Source organism: Vicia villosa, unplaced genomic scaffold (assembly GCF_029867415.1).
Source record: "Vicia villosa cultivar HV-30 ecotype Madison, WI unplaced genomic scaffold, Vvil1.0 ctg.000402F_1_1, whole genome shotgun sequence".
NCBI lineage: Eukaryota > Viridiplantae > Streptophyta > Magnoliopsida > Fabales > Fabaceae > Vicia > Vicia villosa.
In genome coordinates this window covers 244,364-266,814 of record NW_026705181.1, presented here as the reverse complement: position 1 = coordinate 266,814, position 22,451 = coordinate 244,364, and the positions used below count along the sequence as shown (strand labels likewise).

General features: G+C 32.7%; 2 protein-coding genes across 2 annotated transcripts; both read right to left on the bottom strand.

The window, feature by feature from the left end:
• Positions 1 to 1,590: 1,590 nt before the first annotated feature.
• On the bottom strand, positions 1,591 to 5,320 carry LOC131627821 (probable serine/threonine-protein kinase At1g01540). The gene is made up of 7 exons (XM_058898686.1): positions 4,265 to 5,320; positions 3,316 to 3,420; positions 3,076 to 3,198; positions 2,807 to 2,977; positions 2,561 to 2,690; positions 2,077 to 2,286; positions 1,591 to 1,984 (listed from the first exon to the last, which is right to left on the bottom strand). The coding sequence occupies exons 1-7, from the start codon at positions 4,855 to 4,857 to the stop codon at positions 1,823 to 1,825; spliced, it is 1,494 nt and encodes a 497-aa protein (XP_058754669.1). The 5' UTR covers positions 4,858 to 5,320; the 3' UTR covers positions 1,591 to 1,822.
• Positions 5,321 to 13,743: 8,423 nt separating this feature from the next.
• LOC131627820 (CAAX prenyl protease 1 homolog) lies at positions 13,744 to 20,930 on the bottom strand. The gene is made up of 14 exons (XM_058898684.1): positions 20,792 to 20,930; positions 20,445 to 20,592; positions 20,206 to 20,290; positions 20,027 to 20,122; positions 19,209 to 19,274; positions 18,942 to 19,040; positions 18,624 to 18,737; positions 17,428 to 17,538; positions 17,255 to 17,317; positions 15,658 to 15,750; positions 15,165 to 15,278; positions 14,239 to 14,310; positions 14,030 to 14,095; positions 13,744 to 13,942 (listed from the first exon to the last, which is right to left on the bottom strand). Exons 1-14 carry the CDS (start codon positions 20,820 to 20,822, stop codon positions 13,826 to 13,828), a joined length of 1,275 nt encoding a protein of 424 aa, XP_058754667.1. The 5' UTR covers positions 20,823 to 20,930; the 3' UTR covers positions 13,744 to 13,825.
• Positions 20,931 to 22,451: the final 1,521 nt, after the last annotated feature.

The following is a 22,451-nucleotide window of genomic DNA, read 5'->3' as shown; positions in this document are numbered from 1 at the left end:
AGTGAGTGTCAAGAGGGCCTACCGTGAATCGACATGATTTGTTGACATTGAATGAAATGTCTGGCCTTGTCAAGGTAACATACTGGAGAGCATCCCCTATCGATCTGCATAGTTGAGGATCTGAAAAATGATTAGTGCTATGTTTGCTCAGCTTACATCTACTCAACATGGGAGTTGGAACAACATTAGCATTCTCCATCTTAAATTTTGAAAGGAGGTCCTTTATGTATATTTGGACTGAGTAAATAGCAAAGTTCCATTGTTTTGAAACTTAACTTCAATACCTAGAAAATAGTTAGGTATCATTCGCTCTTTCCGATCCTTCCTGCTTCTCTAACTCTGCATCTAGATTTGATCTCCTTCCTCTATGCATGCACAGTTGAGTTTTCAGCAAAATCGGTACCAAAAATCTCATTAATGGATTTTACACAAAATCAAGCATCTGTGGTCAAAGAATCAGTGCAATCACAAGAAATCTCTACAACGATTGCTTCATCTAAAACCAGGCTTTGATACTATGTTGAAAATGAATTTCATAGTTCATCTTTTGTTAAAGTAGTTAGATGAGAGATAGAAGCTCAAGAGCGAAATAAGAAGAATGGTATATTGAGTTTGTTATGAATTTACAATAGTGCAAGTATTATATTATCAGAACACTTACAAGTTTACAAGTTAAGTGATACCGTTAGTTAACAACTAATAGCTATCTAACCAAACTATAACAAAAAGTGTTAATTATTAATGTTACAAAAGAAAAGTAAATGTGAAAGAAAAAAAAAAGTCTAAAGTAATTCTATCTCTAACATTCAGAAATTCAGTGAGATCTCTATAATTGAAATCAAAGAAAAATGTTATGGACACCAAAATATTTTTTTGAAATTTTCGGTACACCCCTCAAATTTCCGATAAAAATGCATATTTTTAAAAAAGTTGTGACTTTAGACAAGGATATAATGGTAAAAACATACCCCTCGAAAGGTTGCAGGACTAATTTGAAGGGTAGCAAGTTAATTCTTCCCACAAGAGTCAACCTTAACTAGTTGGACTAAGGTAATGTTTTTATTTTTTTGAAAGACATTTAAATTAGTCCAGAGAAGAAGGTAATTGAATATTGAAAGAAAATAATAGTAAGAAAAAGTGTGTGTAACTAACTATATTACTATAGTGTAGAGTGTACGGTTTGTAACATTATGAGAATAGAACATATGCATTCTGTTACATATTTGATGCGTATCAAAATCAACACAAAACAGATCAAAAAATACATGTGGAGTTGGCAATGATGTTGTTGCTTTCTCTCAAAATAGCTGGAAGATGGGTCTGTTGCTCAACGAGCATCCTAATTGGGACCAAGGAAAAAATCTCATATTATAGTCTAAATATTCCAAACACATGTGCAACATCATAAACAGTCTGTCTTTAGACTGAACCAAGATGTAATATGCTAAAGTCAAAATGTATAAACTGTAGGGAACTGATTCTATTTTAGTTAACACTTGGAAAAGTGTCAAGAAACAAAGGAGTACAAGAACTGAAAAAAGTGCTTAACAACACTAATGAAAGTTACATAGTATTCAATTACAAAAAAACTAATTATAATAAACTTTTTTATTTTACAATAACAAATCACAGTATACACTTGACTATGGATCCCAAATTGGGGTTGGTTACAACAGGGGTAAAATTTGTGTAATGAGAAAAACAAATAAACAGATACAGATTTCATTTTTATAAATTGAGATTAAAATAAATAACGGCAAACTAATAAATATTAATAAAAAAACTAAAAATACATAATTCTATATAATTTATCACACTATTTTCATCTCTCCCTAGTAGGTTGATGATTACTTCTACCACTACCATGTTCACTTTCAACACTGATTCCTTCATCTGTTGTTCTCTTGTCCAAACTTGAGTTCTCGTGCTCTTGTTGAAAATCGTGAAGGGAGGATCGCGAAGACTCTCCTCCAGTTTTGCGATCCTATAATCAAGATGGACAGAAAAAGATTGGTGAGTCTCAGATTACACAATTATATCGAGAATGTAATTTTTAACAAGGTAAGAAGAACATACATTGTGGAATAATAGGTCGTCTGCCTCGAGCATGTGAATGACATGTCCCATTTTAGGCCTTTTTGTTGCATCTGGATCAACACACCGAAGAGCGATTAGTAGAGCGCGTTTAAGAGCCTTTGATGATGGCAACTCGGGTAGTTTAGGGTCAACTACTTCTTCAGCTTTTCGATTACCAACCATAGTCTTCAACCACTCTATTAAATTAACCTGTAATCACTCCAACAAACATAGTTAGACCAAATAAGAGAGAAGACTGCATCGATAAGTGTGGTAGGAACCGTCTATAGACCTATATAGCACCGACATTTCAAATTGAAGGTGTATCCGGTGATGTTTGACACTGACACGACACCGATAAGGTGGTTTTACATCCAATAATTTACATTTTCTTAAATTATTATGGGTGCCAACGTTAGTGTCGTATCAGGTGTCTTTGTGTCAGTGTTTCATAGCGCTAAATTGTTTAGTGGTCGTCTCTAACCTCTCCTTGGGGTCTAGCATAATCAACGGGACTTCTCCCAGTAATTATCTCCATGATAAGTATCCCAAAGCTATAAACATCACTCTTCTCAGTCAGCATTCCAGTGCAAGCGTATTCTGGTGCAACATAACTACAAAAAGAACAAGATATATACAAGGGATCACAATCTTTTGACCTTCAAAAACTCGAGAGTAATATTGAAACAACAACAAGGAATAGCTTAGCTTAATCATACTAATTACTAACCCAAATGTCCCCATTACTCGAGTCGTGACATAACTATTCTCAGAACACAAAAGCTTGGCAAGCCCGAAATCAGAAACCTTGGAATTCCATTGACGATCAATGAGGATGTTGCTTGATTTCACATCTCGGTGAACAACCTTCGGTTCAAGACCCTCGTGAAGATAGGCCAAGCTGAAAAGATACCAAAAAAATAAAATAAGCACGGTGATCAAAACATTCATGAATCAACATGAATTGCAATGTGTGTAGAAAAATCACAAATACGATACCCTCTAGCTGTTCCCAATATAACGTTCATGCGTATTTCCCATGTCAAAGGGCTTACAGGTCCAACATCTCCATGCAACCACTGTTCTAGATTGCCATTGTTGACGTATTCATACACAAGCATCCTGCAAAACAATGTCATACCTCAAATCATGCATTTCTTCAAAAATCAAAACAAAACAAAACAAAAGTGGTAGCATCAATTTTTCTCTTCCAACTTATAAGAAAAACTTATTAAGTACCTGTAGGCCCCTTCAACACAGTATCCAAGCAACCTAACAAGATTTTTGTGACGTACTCGACCAATTGCTTCTACCTCGACTTTGAATTCTTTTTCAGCTTGGCCCCTGAGAAGAAGTTAAACATGAACTACTTATACTGATTTCTAGATAAAAGACAATGCAAGACCCTACCAAAGAACCTTCAATAACCGCAACTTGAAGCAATTAAAAGGTAAAAACTCCAGCCATGCGCTAACCAAAAGCCGAAAAGAAACTTAACTACTTTCCTCACTTGGAGCCCCCACTTAAATAGTTAAATGATAACTCATAAGAGTGTAAGATAAGAATAGCACAAAAAAAAAAAGATAGTTACAAAGTGGAACCACTAGTTAAAATAAAAAGAAAATACTGGCCTACATCAAAAAAGTCGACATCGCTGCCCAATCCATATACTGCCCAGAATATATCTTGTTAGTTGCCAGCCAACATGAAAATAATTGAAGATTTAAAGACAGCAAAGAACACAACTATATGTCTTGGATAATTTAAATAATAGAAGACGCAATTATTTAAGAATTTCACAGAAACATTTTCACACAAACATCCATTTATCTTTCGTCACGGTGCGTGATTTGAGCAAAAACTTAGTTAAGCATTTCAGAACAAAACAAAAACATAAAATTCATTTGTTTTGTCCTTCCATGTAACAACTATGGCAAAATTATTGAAGACTTTAAAGACAACAAAGAACTTAATAACCATAGTGAGATAGTGAAAACATGTTAACAGAAACATTTTCACACAAATAAGAAACTGAAAGATCACAGCTATGAACAAAAGACATAACATTAAATAACAGACACAAACATAGAAACATGTTTTTTATTCAGTGTACACAGACAAAAACACAAATAACACAAATAACACAAATAAGAAACTGAAATGAAAAATCTGAAAAAAGAAGACATACTTGTTATTCAAGAGGTTTTTGACAGCAACTTTAGTACCATCAGTGAGTACTCCATGATAAACAATTCCATAGCCACCTTCACCAAGAACATTTTCTGGACACAACCCACCAGTAGCATCTTCAAGCTCTCTCAGAGTGTACCATCTTCCCCAACCAAGATGTGATACCTCAGGTCCAATTCCACCGACGCTACCACTTCCAAAAGACGACGTCGTATCGCACCCACTTCCCGCTGTTCCTCTACTCTCACCACTTGAAACCTTATCTGATTTAACCACCACTCTGTGTTCTTGCCTACCGATGTCCACGTGGATCTCCGGTACTTTGGCCGGAGCTGGTCGCCGGAGCATGTGGGGACCTGGAATGTGCACGATCTGTTGGATTTCCTTTGCAGGAGTGGTGCCGGTGATTTTGTAGTCGCCAGTACGGCGGTGGTTGCGGCGGCGGGAAACTACACAGAGGGAGATGAGGAAGAGGATGAAAACGATGGCGACCCCGATTAAGATTCCGATGACAACCCATAAACGGAGACCGAAGATCGATGTGTGTTTGGAGAGCTGTGAGTTGATGAAAGCTCCGTCGAAGATCGACATTGGTGAAGAGCAAGATAGACTGAAAATACTCTCAGAGTGAGTTTCTTTGAAATGGGTCGCCGGAAAATCCTAAAAAGTTGGCTTTTTTTGGTTGAATGTGGCTCTCGGAGTGATGTTCTGTAAACAGGGTCGTATTGGATTCGCCGGAATAATAGAAAAGATAAGATTTTCCGGCGAGGGAGGATCTAACAGTGCGATTCTAAAATATGGGTCGCATTGATTTTGCCGGAAAATAGTAAAAAAGAGTAAGATAATTTCTCCGGCGAACTAGTGAAGTTGTGAATTCGCCGGGAATTGAGAGAAGAGTTCAGTTTGGCGGCGAAGGTATTGGCTAGTTATAAGGTTGAAATGCAGAGGAAACAGTGAAGAAAAAAATTGAAGAAAGTAGAGAGAGAAAGATCAGAAAGAGAGGTAGTGAGAGAGAAAGAGGGGTGTAATAAGAAAGAAGTGAGAGAGAAAAGGTAGGTGGTTAAAGCCAGCTAGGAGTTTTAAATATTTAAAAAATAAAAACCTATTTGGAAGGTTTCTTTTTTAAATCAGTTTCTCAAAATAATTTTAAAGTTTAAAACAGGGTGTTTTGATTCTCCATTTAGCTTTTGACTTTTAAAAAGAGTTACTAACTAATACTAATTCTTAACTGAAATTTCCTTTATTCTAAATAATATATTTCATTTTTATTTGCAGATATTATATGCACATACCAAAAATGTAACTTTTTGTTTATATGTAATCTTATTCACATGAAATTTTTATCTAAATAACTCACTTTTAAATAACTATTCAAACTAACTCATTTTTTCATGTATTTTTTAAATTAATTTAATTTTAAATAAAAAAATTCAACACAAATGAAGCTTTAACTAATTCCCGACAGCATACAAGATACTCCCTCCGTTCCAAATTATAAGAGAAAATCACTTTTTAGATTCATTGAATAATTAATGTATCTGGTCTATATATAGACCAGATACATTAATTATTCAATGAATCTAAAAAGTGATTTTCTCTTATAATTTGGGACAGAGAGAGTATTAAAGAAGTTGTGAATTGAATTGACGACTTCTCTTATATATTATACACTTTTAGTAATTAAATTGGCGTTTTCTTTATATTAGAATTTCTTATTTGAAAATAAATAAATTTGAAATATATATAAAAAAAATAGATTGATTTGGATATTTATTTGAATAATCTTCACATAATATAACCTGACTAATGTAATTGTTATAATTTTTTTAATTTGATCGTATTAATTTGTGTTTTAAGAATATAAGTTTTAAAAATTAAATTATAAATTTTACCAATTTTAATATTTTTATACATGTTATAATAAATAACTAAAACAACTTTTACTATCACATGTTACATTTTAATATTTATTTTATGAGAATCTATTGGATGATAGTGTAAAATTATTTTACACTGTGAGTACACTATTTTTTAACTTTTTCTTTTATTTAATAATTTATAAAAAATAACTAAAATAACTCTTAAAGGCAAAATCTAACACCAACATTTTATATTTTTAAAGAGGTCTTGTTAACCAGTGCCCCCAAGACAATGGTTAAGCATTTTAAAAAATATATATTTTATAAAAAATTTAATAATTTAATTTTCAAAATATTAAATAAGAATATTATCGAAATAAATTTATTATTTTAAAGTTTTAATCATTGTCATGAGGACACTTATTAGTATTTCTCTTTTAGAAAATAATAATATGACTTGGTCTAGAAAATAGTACACCTCAATAAATATTAAATTATATATATTCAAATTTTGTTTTAGTTTTGCTATAAATTTATAAAGTTAAGTTTTTTTTTTAGTCCTTTTTCATTAGCTAGTATTTAATTTTGATAATTTATATACTATGTCATCATTGAAGAACTAAAAATGGACTTTTTTTTATAAATTTGATAAACACTAAAAACACATCGAATATTAGGAAATATAGATAAACTCAAAATCATATTCAATTACCCAAACTTTGAAAACTGACAAAATTCACACACCAACCAAAATTATTTCTTAGCTAATATTTTGAGAGCATTTATTAGTATTTCTAAAACAAAATATTTATAGAAAAAAAATAAAAGGTACAGCATTGCATTGATCACACACAGTGGATAAACATGTTTTTAATATATAAAAGTATATATTAAAAGGATGAGAAAATTCCAACAAGATTTGAAAGCGAAAGAAAAAAAAAACAGACAGAAGAGAATTAGCAACGTTCGAATTCAGAATTGTTGAATCCGGGGCAGTGTGCACATGGCAACATTTGGAAGCATCTGATGCTACGTTGAAAAATATTATTATTTCTTGAATATGGCGCGGGGGTTATTTATACTAACTTATTTGCTTTTCGCACACATTTTTAACAAATAATTTTCTTTAATTTTATGTGATGTTCATTTTATAAATAATAGATAAAGTTATTTTTTGCAACCAAAAAAAATATTTCAAGTATGTTACTTTCTGCTGCTTTTTTTTATATTATTGTATTTAGGATTTAAATATTCTAGCATATTAAGAATAACATTTTTAAAAATTAAGCAAAATACTCATTTTGATCTCTTAAGTATATCTCTTAGTTCAATTTTGTCCCCCAATTAATTTTTGTGCTATTCTGGTTTGTCTACCTAGCAGGTGTCACCTTCTTCTTTATATTAGAGTTGTTCTCCATCGCTTCCATCTCTTTCAATATTGTTGAGTTACCATCGTTCATACTTTTCACCGTTTCCACAATCCCACCATCGTTCTCTTCTTCATACCTGTTGTTTCTGGATTCTCTACCATTTTCGTACGTATTGTTCCATCAACGATGAAGGTCAGTCATGGTTCTGAGTTTTTGAAGGAGATCAAATCTGAAAGTGGTGAGTCGTGTGTTCTCAGTATGGCATGAGCTATTCCAATTGTCATTGTGGAGATGGGGTTGTGCTTCGTAAGGAAAACACTGAGAAGAATTTCAGAAATAAATTTTGGGATTGTCACAATTATAAGGTACGCCCTAATTTTGGGTTAGTATGTTAAACTAAGGTAAAGAGCATGTGGTGTTGATCCAAATTTTTTTGCTGCAGGGGTCATTGCAAAGAGGATGTGGTTTTTTCAAGTGGTTCCATGAGGAATTTGCAGAAGACAAATGTCAAGATTTGTTGAATAAATTGGAAAGCTTATCAAAGGATTTTGAAAAACTGAAGAATAGAAATGAAGAATTAGGGAATGCTGTGACTGAAATTCAAGTTTAATTGAACAAGATGTGCAAGTGGAAGATTATGTGTTTTGTAATGTTATGTGATTGGTTTTGTAGGATGTTTTAAAAGTGGCTATAAGTTATTTGAATGTGTACTTGTAACACAGTTTATGAATGAAATGAGTATTATCTTTTGGCATATTTTTTGCTAGCAACATATTATTTGGTTGCTTATTTGGTTTATAAATATTTGGCTCAAAGACATATGAATATGACACAACAAACCCAGTATAACAAATCAGACTAACACAAACTGACATTAATTGATAATGTTGATAGACACAGGGACATTTCCACATTGTTCCAAAATGCATTTGACAGGTTACATAGACATGTTCAAAATGACTTCAAAATATTGTAGGATGTTTACCATAAACCAAATTGTTCAAAATGACTTCAACAAACAGTACAAAAACCATAAACTAAATTGTTCAAAATGACTTCAAAATACAGTACAAAAACTAATTAAGATTAGGTGGTTTTCTTTGATGGGAGCCTCTTTGTTGGTGTAGTCCTTCTGGTTGTAGGGACAATCACATTCTTTGAAGAAGATAATCTTGTTGTTGGTCCTGGTGCTATAAATGGCCTTCAACATTATTTGAGGCAATATTAGCATTACCACCATTCAGCCCAACTTCTCCTTCCACAACAATATTTCTTCCATTTATCTCAGCATCTCCTTCTTCCACATCAACATTTTCACCATTCATCCCAGCTTCTCCTTATTCCATAAACATTAGCATTATCACCATTCAGCCCAGCTTCTCCTTCTTCCACAGCAACATTAGCATCATTCATCTTATCCAATTTATCAACTATTTCATCATGTAACTTATAAAGAAACTCTTCAACCTCATCTACACGCTCAACAACAACATCATCCACTAGTCCATCACAATAATCAGGTTGAGACAATGTGTGTTGAATGTAAATGTCAACAGTTTGGTGCATCATGTAAAGGTCTGCAATTTCTAAGGCACTTGTGTCATCAACTAGGGCATTCATCCCAAATTGTGGATCCTTGTAATACATTTTCTCAAAATCCTTATAACCTAATTCCTTCAGAACACCTACTAACTCAAAATAACTCCACTTATCAACATCTACTTTCAACTTATCTACCACGCCTCCTTCATACATACCAAGTTCAGAATCAACGAATTGACCTCTATGGTGAATTTTGAGCTCCAAAATTTCGCCCATGCTCACCTAACACAGTTCAATAACAATATTTCAAACCCATCAATCTACCAAAATCTAAACCTACATAAATCCTTAAAACTAACAAAACCCTAAATATTGTTGAACCCTAAATTATAACAAACCCTAATAACGTGCAGAAATTACTTATCTGGTATTGTGTCTTTGTCTTCAATCGATTGTCTTCTTCTTCTTTGCAGTCGTTCCTTCTTCGCAGTCGCATTCTCTTCTTCTTCTTCTTTGCAGTCGCCTTCTCTTGCTCTTATTTCAGACTTAGATGTTTTTACGTTTTGATACTACTTAATGAGGATAACTCTTACATTAGGGTGTACACATACGCATTTCACTGCCATCTATAATCCACTTGCCCGCGTCATTAAACAAAATGCCAGCTGGACACTTTTTTTGAACTTTGACTAACGATTCACTAACGGAGAGACAAACGTGGATATTATAAGAAACTTAAAGGACCAAAATGGCACGAAAATTAATTGAGGGACGAAAGTGAACCAAGGGGTATACTTAAGGGACCAAAAAGGGTATTTTGCCTAAAAATTATTACATTAGATGAAGTTTGTTTCTCACAAATTTATTTAATTCATCTTATATCGTAAGATATCAATGTTCGTCCAAGAGAGTATCATCAATTTTCTTAGATTCAATTTGGGAAACAAAAATTCATAGAGTTATATATATATATATATATATATATATATATATATATATATATATTGAGAATGTTGATTCGTGACCCTGTTAGAAATATCCTTAAAAATGTTTTGGATTGGATAGGATGTGTAAGGGCGGAGGGAATTGGATGCATTAATAGATATATTATGTTGTATAGTGATTAGGACTTACTCACGATGGCGAGAAGCCTTGTACGGTAGTGTTTTACGGTAGTTTTATGAGTCTTACACACGTGGGATGAAAGGCTTTGTATATGGATGTTGCGCTCAAGTATAAGCGTATGAGGGGTGATTTGTAATGCCCTAAAGTGCTTTTAGGATTACCGACTGACCACACAAACTAACACGGGTCTTTTCAGGATTAACTATGGAGTTCTTATTGAATAGGCTACCGAAAAGAAGATGCATCTTGTTGGTATAGGTAGTATCCATCAATCCTTATAAGCTTTCTTTCAAGTGTTTTTTGTAAATCCATATTGTCTCTCCTTAGTGAATTTATCAAGTGTGCTTTGTAAATCCATATTGTCACTTTTCAAAACATCACATTGATCACACTTGATGGATTCATCTAATAATTTGTGATAAGGGGAAAATATTTTAGTTAAAACATTTTGCCTTTCTTTAATATTTTCTATTTCTTCCAAAAGGTTTTATTTTCAAATTCGATGGAAGAAATAGTGTTTTTAGGAGTGGAGACAATGTGTTTTTACTTACTTGTATCTTTATTTAACTTCTTGCAAAAGGAAAATATATCATAATAGAAGAAATGTGAATTTATCTCGTTTTATTCATAATCTTCCATGAGACATATGTTACCTTATTCATCATCTGAAGATTCCATGTCATTGTCATCTCATACGATGTATGCTTTTTCTTCTTCTTTTTGAAGTTTCTTGAAATTTCTCTAATTCTGGTTTCTTCTTTGGTTTTAACTTTTAAAGGCAATTTGATCTTATGTTCCCTTTATTTCCGCATTAAAAAGTATGTAGGAATGAATGACGACCTTCCTTCATATTTTTGTTGATCATCTTGTTCTTTTTTAAATTATGCGTTTGTTTTTCGTGTCTCAAAAACTCTTTAAATTTTTGAAACATGAAGTTCATGTCTTCATCACTTTTTCTTTGTTGGTCTTCATCTTTTGACTCCATATTTTTTTTACATTTATAGATTTTAGAGGAATACTTTTCTTTTTCTTCTTGTCACATTCTTCAACATCGGGTAGCCTCTTCAACTATATATCGTGTTCATGCAGTTACCAAAAAGAATATCCAAGTCCATGGATGAAAGATCCCTAGATTCAAAAATCAGAATGACTTTAAGTTGCCAAGTATGGTTTATCTAAGGACTTTTATAGCTAAGTCCTCATTTTAAAAAACTTTTCCAAGAGTTTTCATGTGATTTACAATGTAGATAAAAAGTTTATGCATATCATAAATGTTTTCTTTATGTTTGATTATGACGAGTTCACATTCTTTAATTAATAAATTCATACAATGACCTTTAACCGCAGTTCTACTTTTCTGGACAACTTGAAAGGTGTCGCACAATTCTTTGGTCAAATCATCTTCCTCTTTGTTTACCATAACACTATTAACTTGGTTATGGAATCAAAAAGATCATTCTTTAGAGATTCCCAAATATCAAAATTGTCCCTTATAAAGATTTCCAGCTTCTCTATTAAAAAATATTGGTCTAATTTTAATCTATGTAGCATAAGTCGTAGGTCCATATTATTTAACCTTGAAAAAAAAATCAAAATAAATGAATAATTCCAATATGTAATATATATTAATTAATATTTTTAATTATACTCCTTAATTAATGAATCTTTTTATCTATACAATTTTTTAAATATGTGTAAAATGATCAATTTTTTCACTCGTTGTGAGCTGGAGTGAATATTCCTTACTATCCAATTGAGTGATTATTAAATGTTAATATTAAATGGCTTTACCTATCATTTATTGTTATATATTTTTGGGTATAAAACCAATATGATAAGAATTTTTATTTTAAAGCTTCATGTGACTTTACCTCTGGAAGAAGATTTGTGTAGTCATAAGATTTGAACACAATGTTTATATTAAGTTTGTGACCAACTAAGTATTATATTTGCTAATCTGTAAAATTCTATTATAAAAACCAAATTGCCAGTTTTTTTTTATTATTATTACTGTACAAATATAGGTGAAGTCAATGATGGGACCAAATTGAATCTCATTTTTTTCTATGCATGCCTATGTATGCTCTATGTGTGTATGAGTGATATTAAAGATACTTAAATAATAAACTTCCTCCCCTTTCCCCTCATTATTAGTGGATAATGTGAGAGAACCAATACATATTATAACTTCGCCAAGAAGAATAGTACTTTTTTGGTTTACTTTTCGACTAAGAAATAAGAATGCATGATAAGGTGAAGAAAAAAATACAAGAACACTATGATTGTAAAAACACTTGCTTTTCTGTCACTGAAAAATATAAAGTGGCCAAGAATCAAGAATGTACAGAATCTTAACAAACCACTAAAATGTAATAATAAATAAAAGAAAGCACTTAGCATATAGTAATATGAACACCACCATGAAAAGGCATTTAATTTGTTTTGTTGTTTTGTGTAGGGATAGTTGGCATTTCTTAAAGTACATGAGTTGAGTATTGTTTACTCTATCTCATTACTTCCACTTATTTCTAAATTAGTTATGAATTAATTCGTTGGATACAAAGCATAGGATATGTATGAAGCCGTTAGTTTTTTAATTATTATTGCAACTACATTTTGACTTAAGTGTGCATATTATCAACAGGAAGTGGATTGGAGAAAATTTATACAAGTAACAAAAGAAGACAAAAATGGATTAATTAGGGAGCGCACAAGTGGTGTAGGGTATGTCTTTGGGTTGAATTTTGTATAGTTATGTTTTGAAAATAGAATATTGTTTTATAGTAATTATATATTTAAAATCAATTTTTATTAAGGTATAACAGTATCTGATTCTTAGAAAGGTCTAAATATCACCACCATATTGAAATACTATATGACAAAAGATAACACCTTATTTATAGGATAAGATTACAAAAGTTATGCAACAGTGAAGTTACCCAAGCCATTCCCATTTATAGGTCCTACTTGAAGATTTTTCATTGCCAGAATAAGAATATGACTCAACTAACCGTTTGAGTATTATGTCATTCTTGCCATTTTTGTTCCAAACACATCTTTTTTTTAAATAAGTCTAATTTAATTATAATCGTGTTCTTTAAAAAATCACATTCTATAAAAAAAATATATTAAAAAATTAAGCTTTACGCTTCTAAAACAACAATCATTATGTTTTTCTCCATTAAGAAAAATATTTTGATTTTGTGTTGAAAGATTTATTCATGAAATTTATACTGCATTCAATTTTTCCCTTATGTCTATAATTCATTTCTTAAGTAAATATTACTAGTATAAATTTTATCTTAATACAATATACAGTTTTATCCATATAATTTGATTAAAAATAGTTAGATTAATAGAAGAAAAAAAGTTGTTGCTTAAAACAACCAAATATTTGTATTTTGTAGAGTTGTAATTGAAAAGTTTTCATATCAAATTCAAAAACCAAATCAAACAAAGGATTTAAAAGAAAAGCCTTATATAATATAGTACTACTCATGATAACGTAATGCATTGTATTGTATCAAGTTATAATAACCCGGTGAGGCCTGTGCAAAACAAACAACTAAACACAAACGTCATATTGTAGCATTCAAATCATTGCAAGTTGCAGTACAATCATACAACGATTTTTGGCTACTCATTGTCTATAGTTTGCTTGCACTAGTCTGACTTCTTATCTGATAAGTCAAGTGCAGCTAATCTTTCAACAAGGGGAGGATGAGAATAGTGATAAGCAGAGTACCATGGATCTGTATTCATGGATGAGAGATTCTCCTCCTGAAAGACAGCACGATGAATAATGTTATTACAGGATTAAACCAAGAAAATCATAGCATAGGCAAAACACAGATTTTGAAATGTTACCTGTAGTCTCACAAGACCAGCTCGCAGCGAAGATGAATATCCAAGCTTATTAGCGAAGGCATCAGCCTGCATAGGATGATACAAATAAACAAAGTCAAATGGAGAAGGAAGTCCAAGCTTGGCTTTGGTTGAAATAAAAAGGATACCGTAAGAAATGGCAATGTAATCGGATTGAATAACATGAAAACTTGAATGAAAAGAAGTGTAACCTGAAACTCGAATGATCTGCTCACAAGGTTCATACCAAAGCTGACTAATTGCTGGACCGGGATTACCGTATGCTGCAAATAAGTAAGAGAATATGATTTTAAAGCTTTTGAAATAAAATCTTCCGTGATGAATGAAATTGAAGGAATACTGGCATGGAGGTTCAAACTTTGAGCCTCCTGCAAGCTGGCTGCATAAATGAAACACTCCTGGTATTCTTCATGAAACTAGTGGAACTAATATTAGGGGATACCCGATATCAAGTATTTACAGTTGTGATGCTCTAGAATCAGTCAATGCCATAAGTACAATAGCAAGGATTTATATGAAGACTGCAATACTACTTACTATCTATTGGAAAAAAAAGAAAAGACTGGAACACATTCAGCATTTGCACTTGCTGCCCTTAATGGAGATTCCATTTTTACCAGGCAGCTCAATATATACAACTTGTCAAATAAGCTGAGGATTATAAGTACAATGGTTCTATTGGAGACTTTAACCTAGCGGGGTTAAAGTATAACCATCATATGTCCAATATATGTTGCCTTCTATAGTGTCAAAAACCGCAAGTGCATATAAACCTTTTGTGTGTGTCTACAATAAGAAACTTAGACAATAAATTAGTGTGTATAAATCAGCATTTACACTGCAGTTTTTGACAGTATAGTAACTATGAAGGAGAGCAGGCAAAAAAATGCATCTTTGTAACCTGCATAATCTTTGTGGCATTAAAATTTGAATGCTTAAACATTATATAAATTATGTCAAAAGGAAAAAAACAACATCATAGGAATGTTAGCACACAAATTTGACAGTGTATCTCACGGTCATATCATATGCTATAGTAAGATGTTTATTGAAATAGAAATCAGGAAAACATTTTTCCCTTTCATATAGATAGGTAAACCATAATGTTAAAATGTACCTGGAATAGGATGAGTCCAATGAGAACTGGCTGTGAATCAAACCCAAAACTTTGGAACAGATCAGTTGAATTCCTCACTATTGTGTATCCTCCAAATTGCAAGAGGGTAAGAATCTACATCAGAATTTAAGAAAAATATGTCACACAAACATCAATAGAGTAAATAATTAAACATTATCTCGTAACCAAATATTGCAATGCCCTTTCCTTTAATATTAACTCTTCTTGACATGACGAAAAAAGACTAGAGCAAGGGCTATGGGTTTGACAGAGACAGAAAACAAGAGAGGGGGATCATCATTGAATTTATAAGTTCATAGCACAACCTGGCCTAGCCATATAAATTGTTTAGAGTTACATCAAATGGAATCGTAACGAGTCGTATAAACTGTTTACGGTTAGTTGCGCAAAGTGAACAGCACAATTTATTTATCATGGCTAATGGCTAATCATTAAGTATTCATTTTCAATTCATGAATACTATTATACAAACCTGCATAGCAATGAAGGTGAACACAGTATGGTTGAGCTTCCAGTGTCCAAGCTCATGGGCGATAACAGCAACAATTTCCTCATCGTCTTTGCACTGCATAACAGCATTTATAATGTAAAGATCAATTGTATCTAAAAAAATAGACATGTGCATAAGAACATGTGCACAATAATTTCCTGGAAAACAACCATATATATTAACTAGCTTTTCCCCTTTGGTGATACTTTGATAGCTCCATTCTTATAGATTAAAAGAGAACCATTGCGCATATAAGAATCAATACATAATATATCAGAAAACAATAGGCAAGACAGTATTATATTGCCTATTAGGAGTACAAACATCCAGTTAGGTATAGAAAAACAAATTTGGACACCAAATATTGAATTTAACATAGGATTCGAGTAAACAATGTATTAAACCAATGTTGCCCAGCATTCATAATTGGAGTGATAAAATATAGGTATTCATTTAGTAAGATTTAGTAGAAAGATAATACAACATTCACAAAGAACCAGCCCACTATAGCGGCAGTGGAGCATAGCGGAACCGAACTTCACCACGACGCTTTTGGGCTGCTAAGCCCTATCCCCGATAGCGTGAATAGCAGCCGCTATTTGTGTAGTCATGGCGGAGCAATCGCAGTTTTGTAGCAGTTTGTAGACCGCTATTGTGAAGATGAGGGTAAATTTGTAAACTCAGATTTTTTTTAAGGGCAAATTTGTATTTTTCACCCTTTTATTTGACCTAGTATAAAAGCACAAGTGATTGCTATAGGACATTTCACATGTTTTTCTGCCTTTTCCCTCTTCACTCGTGTGTTCACGATTTAGAAAACCATCTTCGCACAACTTCGACATTCTTCTTTGCAAATCAGCAAGTCACCTATCATTCTTCCAAAATCATCACTGTTCTTCACATATTCATCTATTTCTTCACCTTTCTCATCAATTCACAACTGATTTCTTCTCTGTTTTACTCTCTGCCTTCTCCTTTGTTTTGCTCTGTGCCTTCTCCTCTGTTTTCCTTTCTTTTGCTGTGATGTTGTCTCCTTTTATTAGCAACCATGGCATCATCATCTGGAAGTGTGACACATTTTCAAGTTCAACAGCAAAGGTTTTTCAAACTATTGGTGACAATATTGATATAGGTTGGTAGTGGAACTCCTATAAAGAGTTTGAATAAGTGATGAGAAAAATGATATTAATGTGGTGGAACTTAGAAGTGAAGATGAGGCAGACGGGGATGTGATTTAGTCATTTTGTTTACGTTTAAAACTTGGTTTAATCATTTTGAGTACATTTATAATTTGATTTTAATGGGAACTTATATTGATGGTGTTGGAATTTATGAATGTTGTTGGAACTTACTTTAAGTATTTATGTATTCATGTTAAGTATTTGCCCTGGTTTTTAAAGCTCACAATAGCGGTCATCCCGCTATCGGCTATGCCGCTATAGCATTTTGGGGGTCCGGTGCTACGCGCCGCTATCCGAGATTAACAACCTAGGAACCACTACTCTTCTAAAACTCTAAACAGTATAATAGTCTGAAAGATGAAACAAATGTCAGTAGTGACTAGTGAGTATTTTCTAACCTGTTGAACTAATGTGTCATAGAGCACAATCCTCTTGTTCTTGAAGAATCCATACATATAGGCCTGCAGAGTATTTATAGAAATAGAGAAGCAAAGAATGAACATTTAAGCTATATGAGTAAGAGCATATTTTAGAATAAAGTATAAATATTAGATCTGAATTTATTCCTTACATTGCTGTGACTTGATCTAGTGGATCCATCAACAACAAACAACTTCTTTAATGGAAACTTGAGGGAGGAAGCAAGTTTCTCAATTTTCTCCCTGAGTGGACCATCTGGAAGCTGATTACGAGAAAACCATATGAGGGAATAGATAACAGATTAAATCAATCAAAAGACACATTAATTACAATCAACTCTGTTAATTTCAATGTTTACTCAATACAGTTACACCATCCTAGCTTCAAAAATTACAATCAACAGTTAATTTCAAAAATTACATATACAAACATGTGAATTTTGTTTTGTATTTTTTTAGTTTTATCAAAATAAAGTAAAAGACTTTTGTTCCTTTGCATCTCGGCATCTCCCAGAACCTCCCTGACCCACCGTCCCAAACTCCAACCCTCTCTGTTGCTTAAACATCTCGTGCAACAATATACAACACACAAATTCTCAGTATAAAAACAACATCGCCCCCTAATGTTAGATGAATCAGACCCACGTCATCTACCCAAAAAGGTCATAATGATTTCCCAGCAACAAGCATATAACAGAATTTCAAAACCAAGCACCAGCATTCCATCGGAAACAACCACTCTAACCAACCCCTGCGGGTCACTGGTCTTTGCCAATGCTGTGAGCTGTGTGCCATCAAGCCAAAGGATTACTGTCTGTTCTCAACTCTTTATGTATATAAAAAAACCCTTCAAATTGAACTAGGTGCCTTACTGCAAGCCAAGTGTGCCATAATTTTCAGACTCCTAAAAAGTGTTATTCCTAATCTCAAAATTGAAAACATAAGCTCCCCATATCCTCCAAACTCATGACTCAAGACTCAAGACTAAAGACCATTGTGCTACACAATTAATCCATCAATCCAAAATTGGTACATCACCTCTATAAGTCAACACAAACTCCACCTAAACCAAACGGAAACCTTTTGCGACGGACGAGAGTGAGAGTGTCTGGTGTGTGTTTTTATGATGGACTAAAATAGACATTTCACTCATATGACCAAGTATTCCTAATGTCTATTTTAAGGTGGTGTGTTTGAGTAATTATTCAATCACGGAGGGTTGAGTGTAACTTCGATGAGAGTTAAATGTAATAAACCATATATCTTAATCATAATATAAACAAATAAAGAACATGCAATATTATATATCATTTTTTTGTAAAAAAATTGAAAGTTTAGCAATTCTCACAGGAGTGAACTTGTTGAAGAGTGGAGCAATTATAATTGGATAAATAGTCAGCATCACAAGAGAAAGAACAAACATAAATGCCCAGAGATAGATGGCCAAGTATGGACCTCCTTTCTGCAAAAATTCAAACGAGCGTTAGAAGAGAATACAAAGATTCCAGGATGACTAATAAATTGAAGAACGAACACACAACAGAAAGTAGTAAATATCATGACAAGGGTGACTGTAAATAAAGGAGAGCTAAGACAGACAAAGTAAATTAGTTAAAGCTCGGCATTCGAGTAGGTGACAATTAATTTCATAAGCGTGGAATTTTACCTGTACTATTACAATGATTGCAGCCACAATAGGAGGGCCAATAATTATGGAAAGAAAAATGCCTTTTATCATGTCCCTGAAGAATAACCATGGTGTTTGCTGTAGGAAAGATGATAAAAACGTAAGGTTGCAAACAAATATGAATTTTACAACAGATAAACTTATCAATATCAGGAAAAAGGAGATATTAAATCAAGTCAAATGTAGTTAACTTGAAAGGTAGATGAGATCATAGATAGAAAGCAGATTTGAAAGAAGGATGTGAACCTTATTAAAACCATGACGAGCCTCAATCACAAAAGTTTTGTACAGAGAAAAGGGCAAATCAGTTATCTGCACAAAAGGTAGAAGAGCACAATAAATTTCATTGAAAAAATATATTATTGATAATGATAATGATTTCCAATAGACAGTTATCACAAGCACCAGAAAACTAGTCTGTAGCCATCCATCCATGAACACTTCCATGGAACACTCTATCCTCCAAAACACAAAATTTAGTAAAACCGGAGAATATCAAGTAGATGAATATTGGATTACAAAGCATCCAAATAGTCCTGGTGAAGCTGAACATGTAGCAAAACCGGTAATCTCCATTACAAATGATAGACCAGTTTAGAATTTGAGTTAGGTCTAGAAGCTAAGCTAACTCAAGGGGTCAAATTGCTCAAGTTTTGTAACAACTTCTTAAACTATAACTCTAGCCAATGTGGGACCAAAAGACACCAGCTCACGCCTAAGATTAGATATCCGGAGCATGGATAGAAGTGGTGGTCCAATACCAGAGATCTCAACATAGTACTAACTCATACCTAGACATCTGGAGCGTGGAAAAAGTGATTTAAAATAGGTCTTGATGCCATCTTAGAATTTGTGCTAAACACTAACTAAACTCCAAAAGTAAAGTTAAGGGGAGAGAATGCTCAAGCTCTAAGGACTACTTCAACTATCTCTTTAGTCATATTTAAAATCTCAACACCAACCTCATGCCCATAATTGGATTTGGAAAGGTAACCCAATAACCTATATATGTCATTAAACCCAGAGTCACTTTAGTCTAACAATAAGAAATGTCAAAAACGTACCTGTGACCAGATCATCAAACCAGCTAAAAAGCCAAGGGTGTGAAGTATTTCATTTTCAGCATTGAGACCGGTTAGTGTCACAAACTCTCCTGATTTCTGCAATCAATAGACATCAAACAGAGATTATACATTGAGAACATATGAGTTCATACTTCACAAACACCGCACCAAATCCTCACCTTCCAAAGCCATGGTAACACTTTAAAGTACAAAATCGTAGAGTCTGTCACGATTGTCACAAACGAGTGAACAAAATGAAACCGGCTGCAAGAATACAGAAACAATCGTGTAAAAACACTAATAAGAAACACAGTAACAGAAATTTGCAATTGTGAGAAAGCTCCTAATAGAAACTTCAAAGATTAAACCACGATACCATCACCCAATGAATAAAACTCATACGCGAGAAAGATCAAACCTTTTATCAAGACTATAGGCTCTAGATTTCTCGAACTTCTCTTGGCTGATAACTCCTTCTAAAGACTTAGGAAGAGAAGGAAGTTTATGCGCAGAGTGTTGTCGCAAATCCAAGTAAGTTTCAAAAATGTACATAAACACCATAAACCCTGAAAACAAAACAGCACATCAGATACACAATCACAATTGAAATTCCAATTTAAAACCCTATTCAGAAGCTAGATAAACCCTAAACCCTAAATTATTGCAACAAAAAAAAAACTAATTTGAAGAAAGATAGAAACTTTATTGGCTAATAACATGACCCGGAATAAAACGGAAAAGAAAACATGAAATGAAGGTGCTTACCAACAACGGCTTCCATGTAGGGAAACGCCATGGCTGATAGAGTCGGTAATGTACTCAGCTTAGCTATTAAGAAAACAAGAATGAGAAAACAGGCAGAGAAATCGCTTATATATAAAAGTAAATCAAAAAAAAAATTATTTGTTCAAAATTGTAGTACTATAAAAATAGAAAATATACATTTTTATTTTTATATTAAAAAAAGAAAGAATAAAACATTTATTAGTATATTAAGCAAAGAATAGATGAAAGTTTATTAAAAAACTAGTATTGAGGGAAGAATAGATTAAAGAATATAGAAACAAAGACTCACAAGTAAAACCACAAGACATAAAACCCCATAGATACACTATTGGGTTACAAGTTACAACACACTTTTATCTTAAATTTTATTTATAATATACTACCCTTAAATCTATAAAATAAGAAAGTAAATATATATATATATATATATATATATATATATATATATATATATATATATATATATATGAAAAACTCATTTTTGTCCTTTGTTTTAAATTTGGCACCTATTAAAATGAGAGTTAAATTGTGTTTAAAATAATTTGTGACTAAATTCTGACATGGTTCAATTGTAACTACTGATTTTTAAAAGTTGTTGTTTATCGTTTCTTTTTTGGCCTTGTAACTACTTATCTTTTTCATTTATAAATTGTTGATGATCATGATTCTCGGCGATTGCTTTTGTTTCTTTTTGTTGATTATTTCATGTTTGAGGACAAACAAGTCTAGGTTGGGAAAAGTTTGATGAGTGCTAAATTGTTGTGAATTTGAGTATGAATAATTAGCACTCTTCGGCTTAATTCATTTTCTTTTTGTCAATAAACTTCAATTTTAGTGTATATTTGGTATAATTTACGTTATAGTGTATATATCGTCTTATCATGTAAAATCATTGAGTTTGATTGTTTTTATCTTATTTTTGTAAGTATTCAAGTAATGATATTTAGTCATTGTAATATAGAGTATTGAATAAGCTTTTCAATGCTTCTGACCGGGCGTAAATCGGAGTTACGGTTCACGAGTTATGGTGAAAACAAGAACCGCTTTTTCTCTTTGTTGTCAATTTCGCCAGGCGATCTCGGGGCGAATTCCACGCTTACTAGTCGCCGGGCGAATTTGTCAATTCCGCTAGGCGAATTTTTGGTCGCCACACGAATTTGGTATTTTGGTATTGCATTTTGAAAATAAAGTAACATTTCGTCGGGCAAATATTTTGGGCATCGGGCGAATTTGTCTGTACAGAAACTTGTATATATAGTTTTAGAATAATTTTTAGGTTATGGTTTTGTGGATTTTTTTTCTTCCAACTCCATCAGACTCGTTCTTTGGATGAGAGGCTTAGGAAACAACAATGGAAGTTGCATTTTGATGATCCGAAGTTGGAGCTGCATCAATCATCCTGACGCCGCGAGAGATGTTTGATTCTTCTTCCCTCTTCTATTTGTATTCTCTATTGTTGGATTTTGTATGTAAGTTTACTCTGATTGTATGTATATTTATTGATCATGGTGTTGTATAATATCTATTTTACAAATCTATATCGATGTTATCCTTGGTCATTTGCTTTATGTTTGGATTTGAGTTGTTATAGACATATACTATTAAATTAGATGAGAGTTTTATTTAACTTAAGAATGCT

Excerpts from the sequence above, each read along its gene's own strand:
- LOC131627820 (XM_058898684.1), bottom strand. The coding sequence starts at position 20,822 with ATGGCGTTTCCCTACATGGAAGCCGTTGTTG. Across the intron at positions 20,593-20,791 it reads CTACATGGAAGCCGTTGTTG|GGTTTATGGTGTTTATGTAC; the intron begins GTAAGCACCTTC and ends TTTTGTTTTCAG. Across the intron at positions 20,291-20,444 it reads GCCTATAGTCTTGATAAAAG|CCGGTTTCATTTTGTTCACT; the intron begins GTTTGATCTTTC and ends GTATTCTTGCAG.
- LOC131627821 (XM_058898686.1), bottom strand. The coding sequence starts at position 4,857 with ATGTCGATCTTCGACGGAGCTTTCATCAACTCACAGCTCTCCAAACAC. Across the intron at positions 3,199-3,315 it reads TGTGTTGAAGGGGCCTACAG|GATGCTTGTGTATGAATACG; the intron begins GTACTTAATAAG and ends ATTGTTTTGCAG. Across the intron at positions 2,978-3,075 it reads ATATTGGGAACAGCTAGAGG|CTTGGCCTATCTTCACGAGG; the intron begins GTATCGTATTTG and ends GTATCTTTTCAG.